Raw genomic sequence first — 18,639 nt, forward strand, 5'->3', positions numbered from 1 at the left:
TCACCACCAGAATTGTTCCTCTTGCATTACTAGAAAAACCTTCCTCTTGCTGTTGTCAATGTTATGATGAATACAGATGTGCATTTCTCAAGCAGCTACATGAGCTAGGGATCTACAAGTCTAAGATGAAAGGAAATACTTTGTTAGCTGGCAGCACACTAAAAATCACTTTATTCACAGTTTGGAGAATAAAGGATACATTTGGCTGTCAATACAAAAACTGTAGTACAAGGAAGTTGCACTATTTAAACAAAAACCTGCACTAAAATCATGGGTTGGACAGTACTTGCTAAATTATGCAGTTAATCCTATGGTGCTTTAATTTCCAGGCCTTTAAAAAAAACTTTCCAGGCCATAAGTTTTTTTTAAAAGGCCTGGAAATTAAAGCACCATAGGATTAACTGCATAATTTAGCAAGTACTGTTCAACCCATGATTTTAGTCAGGTGTGAAGGGCAGTGATCAGACACTGAGAGATGACTTCTGATTAGGAGGAGCCAGGGGAGTGAGTGTTACTCAGGGAGATAAATCAAGATTGAGAGGAGTCAAAGAGAGACTGATTTCTTCCAACTTTAATCAAAGGCTGGCCCTCCAGCCAAGTCAGAAAGGTGTCATCCTCTCCCTATTCTCTCCCCTTCCTCCAACTCTCCTGTTCTCAACTCCCTGGCCTTGTATGTAAACAAATAATGTTAACACCAATGTTTAGATGCATTGTTGGTTAAGCCAGATTAGCTTGGGAACCTAGTAATGCTTTTACTTTTTTTTAAAAAAAGGACATTCTGAATTACCTGAATTCCCAAATTACCAACAAATTTTAAAATTTATGTCCCATTATTAAGCTGCCTCTACTACTGTCCTAAATGTGGCCATCTTTAGTTAGTTTTAGGGCTGAGTCATGAAGAGAGGGAGGATTTCTACCACTGAAAATAAATGGAGAAAAGTGAGAACCCTTTTGTTTGATGATATGTGAAATATTAGAAATGATGAAAGTACAATCCTAGGTGAGAAATATTTCATTCCTTGCATACTTAAAGCCAACAATGTTCAAAGTCAAGAGTCAGTAACGTTCTAGGTGGCATGTAAAAACCTCCTTTCTTGTTTGGAAATGATAAACATACAGAATGCGTGACAGGGACTTTGGATATTCTTAAAACGTGGATTATGGAATTTTTATAGAGGGCTTTTCTCTTTTTTTTCATAAGGAATTTTTCTACTATTTCCCAAAACAACGATGTACGGTTTCAGCCTAAATCAGATAAAATGTTTTGTTTCCTTTAAAATTCTACATATATTTAAGAATTTATTGAAATTGGATTATTACAAAAATGGAGTTTCTAAGCAATTCTTTTCTTTACATTCTAGTGGAATAATAAAAATAAAACCCTATCAAATTTAACCTTAACCAAAGGTATCAAGATGGAAGATGGTGAGTACTTTGCAAAAAAAATCATAGCTCTGAAATGAAGAACACTGATGAAATTAAAGTGTTGCCACTCTGGCGAGTCTTTAGTAATATGTGTGCCTCGTTACATTTTAAACAGTCTAAGTCTTAGAAACCTAAAGAAAACTAGATCTTTTCTTCACTAAAGATTCTTTTTATCCCAAGAGAAACAGAATAATTTCAAGTTTTAATACAGAAACAAAACAGAATAAAATCCCAATCCATCCTTTGACTATTAACAGATGAAGTTTTCTTCTTCTTCTTTTTTTTAACTTATCCCATTTTGTCTCCTTTAAACATATTACCCCTCCTCGCCCAACACACACACACATTAAAGAACAGGCAGCACATCAAACTTTTAGCTGGGTTATAAAATGTGTACACCTTCAAGGTTTTTTATTGTGGTTTTCCTTACGCTTTATCCTTATTGGGATAAGGTTCGTGCATTTCTACACTACACTTAACTAAGTCTCAAGTCACAATAAAAATGTATAAAAGTAGCTTCTTTTAAAAGGAAAACTCAAAATAAAATAGTCAAGTACTCTGAGTACTTTCTTCCATTCTCCTATCCAAATTTTAAGGCCTCTGAAACAAACATGAATGAAAATAATGGTTTATGAGACCCAAATTTGTCATAATTTTTTGGAAGTTTTCCTTTTCTCAGCCAAAACCTACATATTAAAATTAATCTGAATGAAGCATTTCAAAATAAAAATCTGCAAGACGATCCTTAGATGCCTTAAAAAAATTATTTGATACACACACACTAAAAATTTAGATAGCTTTATGTGAATAAAATCCCAAATAAAGATTAAAAAATAAAGTCCTTTTAGAAATAACTTTGGTTACTCCCATACCACATGTCATATGATGATTTAAACTGCAATCATGGATTTTGAAAAAATATACATATATATAATCTTACCTATAAAAACACTAGCATACAAACTTCAAACTACAAGGTTATCCAAAGTGACACAAATGTTCTAAATCTTAAGGAAATTTCAGAACACCTCTTCTATTTGTAAAATAAAAGCAGAATAAAACTGATCTGTGATTGCATTATTAGGAAATTTGTTCTGGAAACCTGTTAATAAATTATTGGAAATTCTTAATATCCATCATGCTGTCACCTGAAACAGAGTCGATCATCTTCTTCAGTAAAAGAGTAAGTAAACTAATAAACTACAGGTTAGTCCTCACATTCTATAACCAAGTATGGCTCTATGGCAGTAACAACAGTGGTCACACAGTGCCTCAGATTCAGCTGTGTCCTGAATTTCTCACTCTGAAGGTATTAGGCCAACCTACCTTTGGGACAATTTTATCAGTAGACACAGACAATAGGTGTCTTTTTATCTTGTTTTCTTAAAGTTTGTATCACTAGTCTATAACAGAAAGCAACGAGATAGCTCTAGCAGTAGATGAAGCAAGAGGGTAACTGTTCTAGAAGAAAAATTTATCTGTCTTTCGATCCAAGCTTCTCAATTAATTCCTGAAGAGGTGCCAACTCACGCCTATCAATCAGATTAAACTCCTAAAATAAAGAAGAAAAATAAAATTTAAAAACAGATCTAAAATTAAAACTCTATAAATGTCATTGAGAAGGGCTTCCCAACCCTAGCTTTCTGAAATCCAAAAGAATGATGAAATAATCTCTATGAACATTTTTAAATGGGGTCATTTTTACTCCCTGTTTTAAAATACAGGGGACTTAATAAATAAGCAACCATACATATTAGCATGATCCTCTGTAAAATCAAAATCGTATAAAGTTTGCATTTACACAGAAATTATCTGAAAACTATACACTGAACCATTGATAGTGGCCTCACCTGGGGCAGCAGACCTTTTACTTTCGTATATCTATATCTACACTCTATCTATGCCATGCAATAATCTCAGAAGGAAAACAAAGGAGAGCACAGTACATTCTCCTTTGTGTGGTACATAGAATTGTGACATACAATATCTACTATAAAACTACCTGCTTTCCCTCCAAAATATCTAGAGAGACATAATTATATTTTACATACAGAATTATATATCTCGAAAGTCAGGCTCACGAGTCCCTATTCTTTGATATCTTTTTCAAACAATGTGAATTATTTTGACTAAAAAGTTCTAATTCCAACTAAGGGCCCATAAGGAAATAGGCCACATCTTTGAAGGGGGTGGTTCTTTTTGAAGTTTCTAGCTGCTGTCTTTGTAAGATTTGGCCTGAAGTGGACTTCTGGAAACTTAACTCAAGATAGTAGCTAATGAGTTCTTCCAAAAGTTTCTCTTTTAGGCATAGACATCTCATGAAACAACCCAACCATAGATGTTTTTCCATGGCATCCCTTTACCCAGCAGTGGCGATGGAACAGGAGGGTATGGACAAGCTTTCTTGAGTGTTTGGTGCTTCTTGTCATATCTTAACCAGAGACCTGGGGCAGGTCTCTCCAGAGGCAAAAGGTCCAAAATGGGGGTAATGGTTTCCATGCTGCTATGCACATCAAAGAAATAAACATGGGAAAGGGAACAAAACACGAGAACCCTGCATGCTTAGCTCTACATCTATAAATAAGACTCTAAAAATTACTCTATATAAACTACCAATCCGGATATGTCCAGGTCAAAGGACACAAAAGTCAACGCGGTTCAACTTACCTGAACAAAGAAAATAAAGTGCTTAAAGGAGGTGTTGAGGTGGGCCTCCTCCTGCAGCTGCATCACAGAATCAAAGTGCTGGTGATAAATATGGGCATAAACCCTGAACAGACGCTTTAGAATGGTCTTTGCCACAGACATAAAGTTTTTAGGAAATGGGACACCTGTAATATAGGTATGTATCAATCAGTCTTTTATCAATTCAAGAAAAATAGCAGAAAAGTTTAGATGCTGCCATGAGCAACTCCAATACACAAATTCACAAATACAAGCCTATTTCCATTTTTTTTTAAAAGGCAAGGGAAAAAACGCCCTCCAAACCTAAGTATATGACCACACTTTTCCTGACTGCCTTAGAATAGTAGACACAGGTATCAAGTTATGCAAGATGATGAGGAATCAAAAACAATTTTAGTTGTTTAATACAGGAGAGTTTCTTCCTAAATTAAATGCAACAAGTTTTTTTTTTTTTTGGCTGCACGTCGTGGCATGTTGGGATCTTAGTTCCCCAACCAGGGATTGAACCGATGCCCCCTGCATTGGAAGCATGGAGTCTTAACCACTGGACCACAAGGGAAGTCCTGGAGAATAAGTATTTTTGACTATAAATAGAAATTTTTTACTTTTTGCAATTTTTAACTCTAAAAAATTTTTTTTACACAAACACATACACACTCAACCAGGACTGGAAACTCTCCCGAGCAAAAAAAAAAGAAAGGCACACTTTGAGTCATTATTATCTACTGTCTGCAAATAAAAAGTATTTCCTTGGGGCTTCCCTGGTGGCAGAGCGGCTGGGCCCGTGAGCCATGGCCGCTGAGCCTGCGCGTCCGGAGCCTGTGCTCCGCAACGGGAGAGGCCACGACAGTGAGAGGCCCGCGTACCGCAAAAAAAAAGTATTTCCTCTTCTGAAGTACTCTGAAAAGCCAGTTTTCCTTCTTAAACTAGGAGTCCCCAACTTTTTATTTAATTTTTTAAAGTGCTATTTTCATTTTCCTATAGTCTAAGAAGGGGAATAATACTTTCTGTAAAGGGGAGGAATGGCACCTCCCTATTTTTCAAAGAATATAAATAAACACCTCCTTAGAAAAGAACTGGGAGAGGACTTAGTCATCTCTCTCCAAGCACTGAAGGTGGGGATGTGACTGGTTGCATTCCTGAGAATTTTGGTTGACAAGACCAATGTTTCTTAGAAAACAGGGACAGGAGAAAGACAATACAACTGGCACTGTGTATAGCTAACAAATACATAAGAAGGCATCTGCTTCCAAAATAACCTAGATTAGTTGGCCTTAAAGGTCTGTTCCACTACACTACTCTTGAACATATTCTTTTCTCTAATCTTTCAGAAAACAAAGGCTGTCACCTTCTCCTTCCCTGCATTTTGTATTCTTTATTTCTCAACCAGTCCTTAATAGCTTGAAATTTAGTATAGTTTGCTCTTGTTAGCTGGTGTGTGTGTGTGTGTGTGTGTGTCCCCACCCCCCACCCTTAGTCTTGGTAACAACTTGCCTTTTCACACATTATTCTGGGGCTTATGGACATGTTTTTTCTGGACTTGGTCTTATATTCATGTACTGAAAAGATGGATTTAAGTCAAATCCTTTTTCTCTCAGAATTTGCAAATGGGCCCCATGCTTTTAAAAAGAACATTAAGAATTAAAAAAAAAAAGAATAAAAAAAAACAAAGAAAAAAACATTAATAAGTTGGATATATTTGTTTAAAAATGAATAATAGACAGTTTTGTCTAATAAGAATAAATAATTAGCATAAGTAAGCTCTGGATAATAGCCTAATGAAGGGGGAAAGAATTCCAGAACATTAGGATAAAATACTGAAGAATTGGGAAGCCGAGGAAAGAGAATAATGACAAAAGTATTCTTTACCTCCATAAGAGGGAGACTTTAATAAAGAAATACAAGTGATTTGTTTTAATCTAAGCAGCACTTTCCAAGCTGAATTTAACATTCAGGCACACCCAATACACAATAAAGGATCTATGAAAAAGGAAACAAAAGGTTTTATAGAATGGAAAAGTTGACCAAAAACAAACAGACCAAACACAACAACATGATATAAATTTTTCTCCTGAAAGAGCCTCTGATTAGACTTCAAAAAGGAATCTGCTATGTTCTGAATGTTTGTGTCTCCCTCAAAATCATGTTGAAATTCTAACCCCCTAGATGATGGTACTAAGAGGTGGGGCCTTTGGGGGTGATTAGGTCATAGGGCATCTGCCCTCGTGAATAGGATTAGTGCCCTTATAAGAAAAAACTCGACAAAGATGATTTCCCTCTCTGCCATGTGCGGATACAACAAAAACACTGCTTTTTGCTATCTGTAAACCAGGAAGAGGACCTATGACAGAACCTGACCATGCTGGCTCCTGATCTTGGACTTGCAGACTTCAGAATTGTGAGGAATACATCTCTATTGCTTATAAGCCCTCCAGTCTCTGGTATTTTTTGTTATAGCAGCCCAAACAGACAAGACATAATCCAACAATATGTTGTTCATAAGATACCCTTATACTGAAAGTGACAAGGACCAATCACATCCATGAATACCAATGCCAAAATCTTAATCAAAATAGCAGAAATAAAAAAAAATACTCTTGCAGCAGAACATTAAAAAAAAATGGAGAAAACCTTATGATCAACAACAGATACTAGAAGAGTATCTGATAAAACCCTATAACCAACTTGATTTTTAAAAATTCACATACCTCTAACCAAAAGCAAGATTCCTACTTAATGCTGAAATACTAGAAGCACTCACATAAAAGTAAACAAGAAAAGGATGTTTGCCATCATCACCATCAATCAGTACTGCTCTGGAAGTACTAGTTATTGCAATTAGGTAAGAGTTACACAAGTAGTATATTTATCAGAAAAGAAGAGGTGAAATTAATATTATCTTAGTATGATGTAACTATATACTTTAAAAACTCAAGAAAACCAATCCAAAAGAAACAATCAGAATAGTTTTCCTATATACTAAACAATAACCAGTTAGAAACCAGATTATCAATAAAAACATTAAGTGCCTAGGAATAAACTTAAGAAACCTGAAGGACTAGCATAAAGTAAAATACAGAATCTTACACGAGGAAATAAGAAATAATTAAAAGACATGAATAAATGAATATGAATTGTTCTTGGATAGGAAGACTCAGTATTGTCAAGAGAACGAGAATCCCTACATCAATCTACAAATTGAATGAAATCATAATAAAAATCTCAGTTTTTTCTTTTTTTACCTTGCAAAATGTTTCTAAATTCTTTGGAAGAACAAATTTTCCAGAATAGCTGTAAGTATTCTGAAAAAGAAGAGCAAGGAAGAGAGACTAGCCCTACAAGATGTTCAAAGATACATAGCCATAGTAATTAAAAGTGTGGAATTTCTAAAACAATAGATAGAGATTAAAAGACTCCAAGATATATGTCAATTTGGTGTATACATATGATAATGAGGGGATAAAAGACACATGTATTCGATAAATGGTACTGGACAAACTAGCATTTATAGCTGGAAAAAAGTAAAGGGAGCATTGAGAAAAAATTCCTGACAGAACAAAGATTAAAATAAAATGTAAAAACAAAACCACAAAAGTACTAAATAAAAGCATGGACAAATATTTTATAATCTGTAAGTAGGAAAATCCCTTCTAATCATTGTATTAAAATCCAGACATCATAAAGGTTAAGATTAATAGGTCAAAATAAGAACATTATACATAGCAAAAAAACCTCATAAACAAGACAATACGGCAACCCAGGGAAAAAATACACACAACATGCATGACAAAGAGCTAATAACCTTAACATAAAGAAATAGAAAAAGGATATAAACAGAAAACACACAAGGATCAATAAACCAAAAAATGTTCAATGTTATTGATATTTTTTAGAATGTACATTATACTAGAAATTTATTTACCCATATTAGAAAAGATGAAAAACTGAGTAACAACTAGTACTGATGAAGAAACACAGGCAGACACAAACATGGCTGGAAGGAGTATACATTCACAAACTTTTTGGAGAGGAATCTGGCAGTCTTTATTACATTTTTTTATAGTAATAGAGCATTAAAAAGACAATAACACATTTATCTTAAAAAGAAAATTAGTTCTACAACATTAACTCACCAATTTTAGAAGGAAAAAGAGTTTCATCATCAAGTTGATCCTGAACCCAAGTCATCAAATAGTCAATGTATTTTGGTGCAGAACATTTGATTGGCTTTTTAATATTAGTACCATCTGCCCAATGATATTCATATCTGGAGAGAAAAAAGTTTTAGTGATAAAGTTTTCAAAAACATGTTGCAACTTGTAATCAAAGTAGGTTCACAGTTTGTCAACAGAAGTTATATATATAGTACTATAGTATAGTATAGTATATATATTTAGTAAATTACCTAAAGTTCTACTGAAGATTACTTGAGAGTTCCCTGTAGAAGTACAGTTGACCCTTGAACAATGTGGGTTTGAACCACACAAGGTCCACTTACAAACAGATATTTTTCAATAGTAAATACTACAAGATCCACGGTTGGTTGAATCTGTAGATGCAGAGGAACCATGGATACGGAGGGCCAACCATAAGTTACACTGTATTCTGAAATGTGATGGTAATAAATGGAAAAGAAAAGGAAGCCAGTGTGGCAGCTGGCTGTGCCAGAATCTGTTTTACAACACAGCCCTGAGAAAGACAAAGGAACTGCATTCCTGTCTGTTAGACAGAGGGTGCTGAGGACTGGGTAAGGTGCTGATGGATCCACCACATTCTGAGCTTGTTGGCCATTAAGTAATCATCAACAGAGCCAAGATTATAAAACCCTGTTTCTTGGAGAGCGTTTTAAAGAAACAATCTTAGCCATGCGTCTTTTTCTACCTCACCTTTGCTGAGCTAGAATGATTAATAAGACTTAATCAAAACTTCACTGTGTGAAGCATTTAAGCCAAAGATAGTTTGAGGAATAAAACTTAACACTTCACAAAATAAAAAACATCTCTCCTAAAATAACATAATAAAAATAGGACTCAAACTTATTGGGGCCCTTTTTTTCCTTTACATCTATAGCAAATTCAGAAAGGACTATTTTTTCCCAAGAGGTAAATATCTTGCTACCATCTGTCATCACATAAAATCAATCATTTGTTATAGGAAAAAAGGCCAGAAGGACACACGAAAATGTTAATTCCATCACATCTTAACTTTATGGGTGATAAAGAGTTCCATCTCTTTCTCAACATTTCTAGAAATTTATGATAGTCAAAAAAATTTTAACCTAGCATCTTTAAGCCAGATAACTAAAGCAGAACAATTTGGAGGTAACTAACAGTAAAAAGCACAACAACCAAAAAATCAAATATTAAAAGGTCAACTAAAAACTCTTCCAAGAAATTAATTTAAAAACCAGAAACAGAACCATAAATATTAATAAAATTGAAAAAAATAACTTTTGTAAAAGCAAGATAAGCCTAACTCAAATTTCTTTACTTTCAATCCTACTACTGAATATTCATACTTAATATAATGCAATTATAAAAAATCAAAATACTGGGTACCACATACCGAAGTATTTAATAACTAAAAGCTTATAGGTAAACTTTTTGTTTTCACAAGCAAATGGGTAAGAAAAACAAGTCTTTATTATTTAATTTATATCAATTGGTGATTAGCTTTATTTGGTAATAATTCAAATACCTATATAATAGCCAGTATATGTACCTTGGACCTGCAGACATGACTGGACAGCTTGCTTCAGTGCAGAATTCTGTGATAGTTCCATATAACATGTTGATCTGGTTGAAGAAATCCACAGCTGGAAAGATAATAGCAGAACTGTGTTAAAATGTCTGTGTAAACACAACAAAACATCAGACCTCTCAGTTGGAGGATTCAGCCAAGAATCCTCAGGAGATTCAACAATCCAGGGGCACTATAAATTCTCTTTCTAAGTTGTTACACCTAAGTAAAGTTAACTTTTAATATACATTAACTTTTAATATACTAAGCTTTTAAACAGCCTGTAAGCAGGAAAATAAAATATTACGGATAATTCTAACGTAATGGTGATTATTACATTAGAATATATAATTTGATCATATATAAGCAAATGAAAAAATCCATAGCTTCTTACCAATCTGGACCAGACAATATCATTTGTGTTGGGAAAGAGAAAAAAATCGTTGTGGAATATATGGGAGGGAGGTGTATCAGCTGTGTCAGGCATTTAAAAATCTAGTTCATCATAAAAAATTGAGACCTAGTGCATATTGAGGACATAAAAAAGACAGGAGATAATGCCCCTTCCCCTAGAGTCTCCAGCTAACAAAAGGGACAAAATTAAAAGAGAGGAGTAATACAACATATAAGAAGATAGCATACAAAGGCCAACAATAAGTGCTAGAAGAGTTCAGAGAAAAGGCAACATCTCGAGGAGCTGAGATAGTCAAGGAGTACTTCCTAAAGGAGCTTCAGCTAGATCTGGAAGAAAACAGAAGAGGAAGGGGGTAAGAAATGAACTTAACTGAGTGAACATATTACTATGTGCAAAGGGAACCACATAAGCCTTGGCAAGCTTTTTAAAAAATGTCTTAGCTCCCCATCTAAAAGACTACCTAAAAAATCAACTAGGGGGGCTTCCCTGGTGGCACAGTGGTTGAGAGTCCGCCTGCCAATGCAGGGGACACAGGTTCGTGCCCCGGTCCGGGAAGATCCCATGTGCCGCGGAGCGGCTGGGCCCGTGAGCCATGGCCGCTGAGCCTGCGCGTCCGGAGCCTGTGCTCCGCAACGGGAGAGACTGCAGCAGTGAGAGGCCCGTGTACCGCAAAAAACAAACAAACAAACAAACAAACAAAAAAATCAACTAGGGCTTTTCCAAGTTTCTTAGAAAACAAATCAATATTCCACCATGTCAAAAGGAATTTTATTCAGAACTCCCTCACTTATAAACCTTCCTCTTAAATTAGTCATGTTTCTAAGAAAGTAATACTTAGGCATTCAATATTCATTCAAAACAAAGAGTGTGCCCAGATGGTGTGCTGGTTTATTGATCTGTTCTCAAAATATGGTCCAGAGATCCCCTGTTTCAGAGGGGAATCTGTGAGGTCAGAAACATTTTAATTGCTCTGAATTTTCACTCTCTCTCAGGAGGCACAGTGGAGTTGTCCAGAGGCTCCATAATGTATGACATCACAACAGACTGAATACAGAAGCAGATATGAGAATCCAGCTAACCTCCTATTAAGTCAGACATTAAATAAGATTTGCAAACCTGTAAAACAATGCCACACTTCTCACTAAAATTTATTTTGGAAAATAGTCATTTTTCATAAAAATATATTTATGTTAACATGTATTTTAAAATAAGTATTTAAACTTACTCAGTTTTAATTTCTAACACAGTATCACTAAAAATAACCCACATAATTAAAAGCCCTTTAAGGTTCTCAATAATTTTTAAGAGAATAAAGGGATCCTGGAACCAAAAGGTTTGAGAACAGTTGATTAGAGCATTAAGTCTCAAAGAAAAACTGAAAGCTGAAGAAGGTCAACAGATGCCTTCAGAATAAAAGATGATATACAGATGGCCAACAGACACATGAAAAGATGCTCAACATTGCTAATTATTAGAGAAATGCATATCAAAACTACAGTGAGGTACCACCTCACACCAGTCAGAATGGCCATCATTAAAAAGTCGACAAATAACAAATGCTGGAGAGGATGTGGAGAAAAGGGAACACTCCTACACCGTTGGTGGGAATGTATCAATAAATTGGTGCAGCCACTGTGGAAAACAGTATGGAGGTTCCTCAGAAAACTAAAAATAGAGTTACCACATGATACAGCAATCCCACTCCTGGGCATATATCTGGACAAAATTATAATTCAAAAACATACATGCACCCCTATGTTCATAGCAGCACTATTCACAATAGCCAAGACATCAAAACAACTTAAATGTCCATCAACAGATGAATGGATAAAGATGTGGTACATATATACAATGGAATATTACTCAGCCATAAAAAAAAGAACGAAATATGGGACTTCCCTGGCGGTCCAGTGGTTGAGACTCTGCACTCTCAATGCAGGGGGCATGGGTTCAATCCCTGGTCAGGGAACTGAGATCCCACATGCCTCACAGTGCAGCCAAAAAAAGAGAGAACAAAATAATGCCATTTGCAGCAATGTGTATGGACTTAGAGATTATAATACTAAGTGAAGTAAGTCAGAAAGAGAAAGATGAATACCATATGACATCACTTATATGTGGAATCTAAAATATGACACAGGGGCTTCCCTGGTGGTGCAATGGTTAAGAATCCACCTGCCCAGTGCAGCGGACATGGGTTCGATCCCTGGTCCAGGAAGATCCCATGTGCCACGGCGCAACTAAGCCCGTGTGCCACAGCTACTGAGCCTGCGCTCTAGAGCCCGCAAGCCACAACTACTGAGCCCACATGCCACAACTAATGAAGCCTGTGCGCCTAGAGCCCCTGCTCCGCAACAAGAGAAGCCACCAGGATGAGAAGCCCTCAGACCGCATGTAGAGCAGCCCCTGCTCACTGCAACTAGAGAAAGCCCGCACACAGCAGCCGAATACCCAATTGCAGCCAAAAATAAATAATTAAAATCAATAAATTGAAAAAATAATAAAAATTTTAAAATAAAATAAAATATGACACAAATGAACCTATTTATGAATCAGAAACAGAATCATGGACATAGAGGACAGCCTGGTGGTTGCCAAGGGGGAAGGGGTTGGGGGAGGGATGGAGTGGGAGGCTGGGGTTAGCAGATGTAAGCTTTTATATATAGAATGCATAAACAACAAGGTCCTACTGTATAGCACAGAGAACTATATTCAATATTCTATGGTAAACCATAATGAAAAATAACATTAAAAAAAGATGTATGTATGTGTATAACTGCATCACTTTGCTGTATAGCAGGAATTAACACAACACTGTAAATCAACTGTACTTCAATTTAAGAAAAATCAAAAAAAATGAAAGACAATAATTTGAATAAGGTTACAAAAAAGGGGTCTTTTCTGAATAGATATGTCACATGGTTCACATGCCAAAAGACAGATAAAAACATACAGTGAAAAATCTAAGTTCCAACCACTCCAACTTCCCCCCTACACACAGGTAACTACTATACTAATTTTTTCTGTGTCGTGCCCCCTAAGTTTCTTTATCCCATCTGACACAAAAGATAACACATTACATAGTTCTACACCTGATTTTTTTTCTCTTAGTAATATGAATAATGGCTTTTTAATGAGTTGAGAAAAATAAAATTTTTCTCAATGTGGCTACTAGAAAATTTTAAATTCCATTTGTAGCTCACAATATATTTATTTCTACTGGACCACACTGACCAAGGCAATGATTATCAACAGTTGAATACCACATAAAAAGACAAGTAGACACTATGGAAATATCTACACTGTTGGAATTATATACCACCAGCTACGAAGTAGTGTTAAACAAAATCAAACCTGAATCTGATCAAAGCGCCACATCTGTTCTAACATGGTAGCCACTAGACACACAGGGCAATTTACGTTAAAATGAAGTTAAATTTAAAATTCATTTCCAGTCACAGTAGCCACATTTCAAGTGCTAAATGGCCACAGTGAAGATATACAACATTTGCCTAATCGCAGTAAGTTCTCTTGGACAGTGCTGCTCTAGATTTAACATTTACAGGAAATAAAAGAACAAGATAATGGATGCCTTGGGGATGTTATCAGCAAAATTCATTCTGTAGAAAACAAACTGGTTTCTTCAACAACAACAAAAAGAGCAAGGAAAAATAACTGCAATGAAGGGCAACCTGTGAATTAAGAGATTCAAGAAACATATGTACAGGGCTTCCCTGGTGGTGCAGTGGTTGAGAGTCCGCCTGCTGATGCAGGGGACACGGGTTCGTGCCCCGGTCCGGGAAGATCCCACATGCTGCGAAGCGGCTGGGCCCGTGAGCCATGGCCGCTGAGCCTGTGTGTCTGGAGCCTGTGCTCCGCAACGGGAGAGGCCACAACAGTGAGAGGCCCGCATACAGCAAAAAAAAAATTGTAAAGATTCCTGGAACAACTAAAATTCCTAATAGACTTAAACCCTATCATCCAGAACTGATCTCATCTCAGAAATGATAGACACTAATATTCAAACCTCTAGCCTCAGCATATCCTTCCATGTCATGCCCTTACTTCTTGAATTCAGAGTGACTTTCAGCTCATGGGTCCCTCTGTTTTCTCCCAATCTCTCAATTTTCTTCTGACTACTCCTAACTCACAATAATCAAGTGACTGACCATAGCAACTGCACTTGACTTTTCTGTATACACAGGCAGATGAAAGCTGCTGGGAGTGGGGGCACAACTATGAAGATGGATTCCTACAAAGTCATTTCCACCACAGGTAGAATCTTTGTATTTATCAATCTTTCATTTGACCTTACTCAGCAATTCAGACCATTCTCCTCAGAGATAACCCCAAAGTACTTTTCATTTCTTCTCAGGTCTCTCTATTTAACCACACAAGCTACAATCAGGTACACTCTGAAGAGAACACACTTTGGATGTATTTGTACTTACATGTTTCTTTACAGATAATCTGTTTTACTAAGACAGCTACATCCATAAGAAAATTCATTAACAAAAAGATTTTAGCAAAATCTTCTTATAAACCAGTAAAGTTGAAAGTTATTAAGAACTTACTGTTAACCGCAATCCATTCATTGAGGTCCTCTCCCTCTGGCAACATAACAGCTTGTCTCAGATTCCCACTTCCTAGAGTTGCTTCTGCATGTTTTAAGAGTTCATACTGATGAGATCCTTCAGGGATATTCTTCTTTGGTTTGAATGTTTTAGAAGAGCGGCTACTACTGTTAGGTTAAAAGTAAAAGTACATCAATTTTTAGGACCAGCAGAATGACAATTTTAGGCATATAAATTGTTTTGAAATTAAAAAATATTCCCTGAAAAGTGCCAAGATGGGGGGTAGGGGAGGAGAGAATAAACACAATAAAAGAAAGAGTTAAATTTTTTCCCCTACATAGAAACAGGATTAGCAGCACAATTTCACACAGAAGGCAATTTTACTATGCCTCATGAAGCAGTCTGGTGTAAAAGAAAAGGCACCTTAACCAAAAAAAGAAAAAACCTGGATTCTAGTTCTTGATCTGCCACTAACTCTGTGACTGCCTGAGAAACCTAACCTCCTTTGGCCTCAATTTTCACCTAATAGTGCTGTGAGGGTGTTAGCTTTAAGGTTCATATAGCTCAAAAATCCAGTTTTCTGTATCAAAATATTTGTGATGCCATCAAAGCAAACCAGAGAAGTAGAACTAACATTTTAGAGTTTATAGCAGGGAAAATAAATGAGACAACTGGTTTTGGCGGGGGGGGGAATAAGTTTTTATTCCTATCTCACACCATTCATAAGGAAGGTCTTCCTAACATGACACAAAGCCCAGAAAAAATGGACAGCTTTCTAACGGTAACAATTAAAACTTCAATAATTCAGAACAAGGAGACAAGTAGCCAACAAAAGTACTTGCAACATATATTAAAAATATTAACTAAATTATAAAGGACTTTTATAATCTGTTAAGAAAAAGGCAAAGAATGCTTTAGAAAAATGGGCTAAGGAGATGAATACACAATTTAGAAAGAAAAACAGAATGACAAATGAACATATGAAAAGCTGTTCAATTAAAATTAGATTTATTTTTCCTTAACCTGAGTGTCAGAAATCAGAACAATTACATTAAGTGTGGGATAGGGTAGAGTGAAATTAGTACTTTAATTCTCTAATGGTCAAAGTGCATTAACATTTTAAGAGGGCAACACGGCAATATCTATTAACACTGAAATGCTTCTCAATCCATCCCTTCTACTTCTAGGTGTCTCTCCTCGATATGGATAAGGATGTGTTTCCCAAGATTGTTTTTAATAGCGAAAAACCTGGAAATGATCCTAAAGCTTACTGGTAGAGGAATGAATAACTATGATACATCTATATCATGGAATACTATACAGTAGTTAAGAATAACAAGATAGAGGTACTTGTATTCACACCGATAGATCTCAATACATGCTTAAACATATTACAGAATGAAATGTACAGCAGAAGCCCATTTTGTAAATGCATTGAAAGTGTCACCCATCAAACTGATCGTGGTGATTACTTCTAGAAAGGGGAAGGTAATAAAACTGAGGATTTTCACTTTACCTGGGTAATTTGAATTTTAAATAAGACTGATTATGAAGTAAAAAGGAGTTATGAAAACAATAAAAATCAAATATGGAAAGTCTGTGTTTAACATGATAAAGAGCTAAATTTAATAAGGAAGTACTAAATTAGAGGGAATGGCCCTTTCAATAGAAACAAGCTGTGAATGACAGGTAGCTAAATATTTTCCGTACTTAGCAAGAAATGATGTCTCAAGGTTCAGTATGATCTTCAACTAAATTAAGACTTTTGTGCTTCAAATGGCACCATCAAGACAGTGAAAAGAATCCACAAAGTAGGAGAAAATATTGCAAATCACAGATGTGATAAGGGACTTGTATCCAGGATAAAGAATTTTTACAACTTAAAACCAAAAAGACAACCCCATTTAAAAAATGGTCAAAAGATCTGAATAGACATTTCTCCAAAGATACACAAATGGCCAATAAGCACACGAAAAGATGCTCAACATCATTAGTCATTAAGTAAATGCCAATTAAAATCACAGTGAGATACCATTTCACGTCCACTTAGAATGGCTATAGTCAAAAATGCAATTAACAAGTGCTAGGGAGGGTGTGGGGAAATTGAAACTCATACAGTGCTGATGGGAAGGCAAAATGGTGCAGTGCTTTGAAAAAGTCTGGCAGTTCCTCAAAAGGTTAAACATAAGTTACCATATAACCAGGCAATTCCTAAGAGAAAGGAACACACACATACATCCAAGTTTATAGCAGTATTATTCATAATAACCAAAAGTGGAAACTCAAATGTCCATCAACAAAACAAAGTTTAAAAGAAATAAAGAGCCTCACATTTAGGTCCAAAAAGCAAATAAGAACTGTGCATCCACAAAACAGAAAAAAAAGACTGGGGGGTGGGGGGAGGGTGGTGGTGATTTCTAGTAATATGGAAATTTGCAATTAAAATATAAATCATAAAGATTTTTTGATATGGTAATCATACTCTGAAGACTATACGCTTAAAAAAATAATCCAAAGGAGGGGAAAAGCGATTTAGACAAAGATAGTCTCAGTAGTCCTATTTTATAATAGCAAAATACTAGAAAGAATTCAAACTTCTCACAATAAGAAACGGGGTAAACTCCGGTTATGAAACACTATTTTAGATGTCAAGTATGTGGGTGATGCCCATAACTGAAAATGGATTATTTATTCGCTCATACAATACATATTTAAGCAACATGCTAAGTAAAGAGAGCTACCTGAGAAAAATAAGGTGCTAGAGCAATGCTTCTCAAACCTTAATGCGATTAAGAATCATCAGAGAATTTACAAACTTTCCCATTGAAGACTCCTTTGGGCCCAGACGTTATCTCTAAAATAGGATTCTACTGAGTTAAAAAGAAGTTAGTTAATTATACAAATTCACAAAGTGGGCTTAATCATAATTGGATGCGAGGCCCGCAGCTTAACTTCAGCGGCACTCCCACATTTTCCTGGGGCGGCATTTTTCCGCGGGGGTAATTTAATACTGACGATAATAAAGCTGGACGTACGGTGGAGTAAAAAGCTAAGTCAGCATGCATCGTTACTAAAAGGCTCGAGACTCAAGACAAATTGAGACCCCCAGATCGTCCCTCTGCCCTCAGGTGCCCTCGGGCGGAAAAGTCTGGAGGCACTACCGGCCTCAGGGCCTTTCTACTCCCCAATCTTCTCGCTCCGCTTCCTTTGCCTCGACCTTCATCTCTCTCTGCTTCTGCGCACATCCAAGCCTCCCCCGTGACCCCGAGCGTGGGCAAAGCAAGCGCCGGGCACCCGACCCCGGCCCCGGGGGCCCGCCGTCGCCTCAGGCGTCCGTCCGCCCGCCCCTCCCGGGCCTCGGCCCTCAGTCCTGGAGCCCTCGACCGGGCCACACTCACAAGAGGAAGCTCATCTTCTATCCTTGGAGGGGAGGGGAGGGGCCGCTGGCCCCTGCCGCGGACAGGATTCGGAGCCCGCGCGGGACCAAGGGGGAGCGGAAGGTCCTCAGCCAGCGGACAGCGGAAGCCCGCGCCGCCGCCGCTGCTCCGGGCCGGGATCGAGCTGGGGCAAGCAGGTGAGAGCAACTGCACCCGCCTCTCCCCCCTGCCCCACCTTACAGACCCAAAATGCGGAACCAGCAAAATCTCGCGAGCTAAGGCTTCGTTCTGCTCCTCCCCGCTGAGAGGGTCTCGAGACCCTTTTCGCACCGCCCGCTCCTCCGCCTCAGCCAATCAGCAGCCTCTAGGCCGGGACTTCCGCTGCCGGAGGCGTGGTGGAATTGCGGACTTCGGACTGGAAGAG

At 37.0% G+C, this 18,639-nt stretch overlaps 1 protein-coding gene across 2 annotated transcripts; it reads right to left on the bottom strand.

Annotated features, from left to right (window-relative positions):
• Positions 1-1,803: 1,803 nt before the first annotated feature.
• On the bottom strand, positions 1,804-18,425 carry MOB1A (MOB kinase activator 1A). Of its 2 annotated transcripts, none has more exons than XM_007459394.1 (6): positions 18,237-18,425; positions 14,839-15,005; positions 9,832-9,925; positions 8,244-8,377; positions 4,093-4,256; positions 1,804-2,977 (listed from the first exon to the last, which is right to left on the bottom strand). In XM_007459394.1, the coding sequence occupies exons 1-6, from the start codon at positions 18,248-18,250 to the stop codon at positions 2,900-2,902; spliced, it is 651 nt and encodes a 216-aa protein (XP_007459456.1). In that variant the 5' UTR covers positions 18,251-18,425; the 3' UTR covers positions 1,804-2,899. The 2 variants fall into 2 exon arrangements, with proteins under 2 accessions (XP_007459456.1, XP_007459457.1); XM_007459395.1 differs by having other exon boundaries at positions 2,900-2,977; positions 14,839-15,002; positions 18,237-18,250.
• Positions 18,426-18,639: the final 214 nt, after the last annotated feature.

This window comes from Lipotes vexillifer, unplaced genomic scaffold, assembly GCF_000442215.2.
Source record: "Lipotes vexillifer unplaced genomic scaffold, Lipotes_vexillifer_v1.1 scaffold51, whole genome shotgun sequence".
Classification (NCBI taxonomy): Eukaryota; Metazoa; Chordata; class Mammalia; order Artiodactyla; family Lipotidae; genus Lipotes; species Lipotes vexillifer.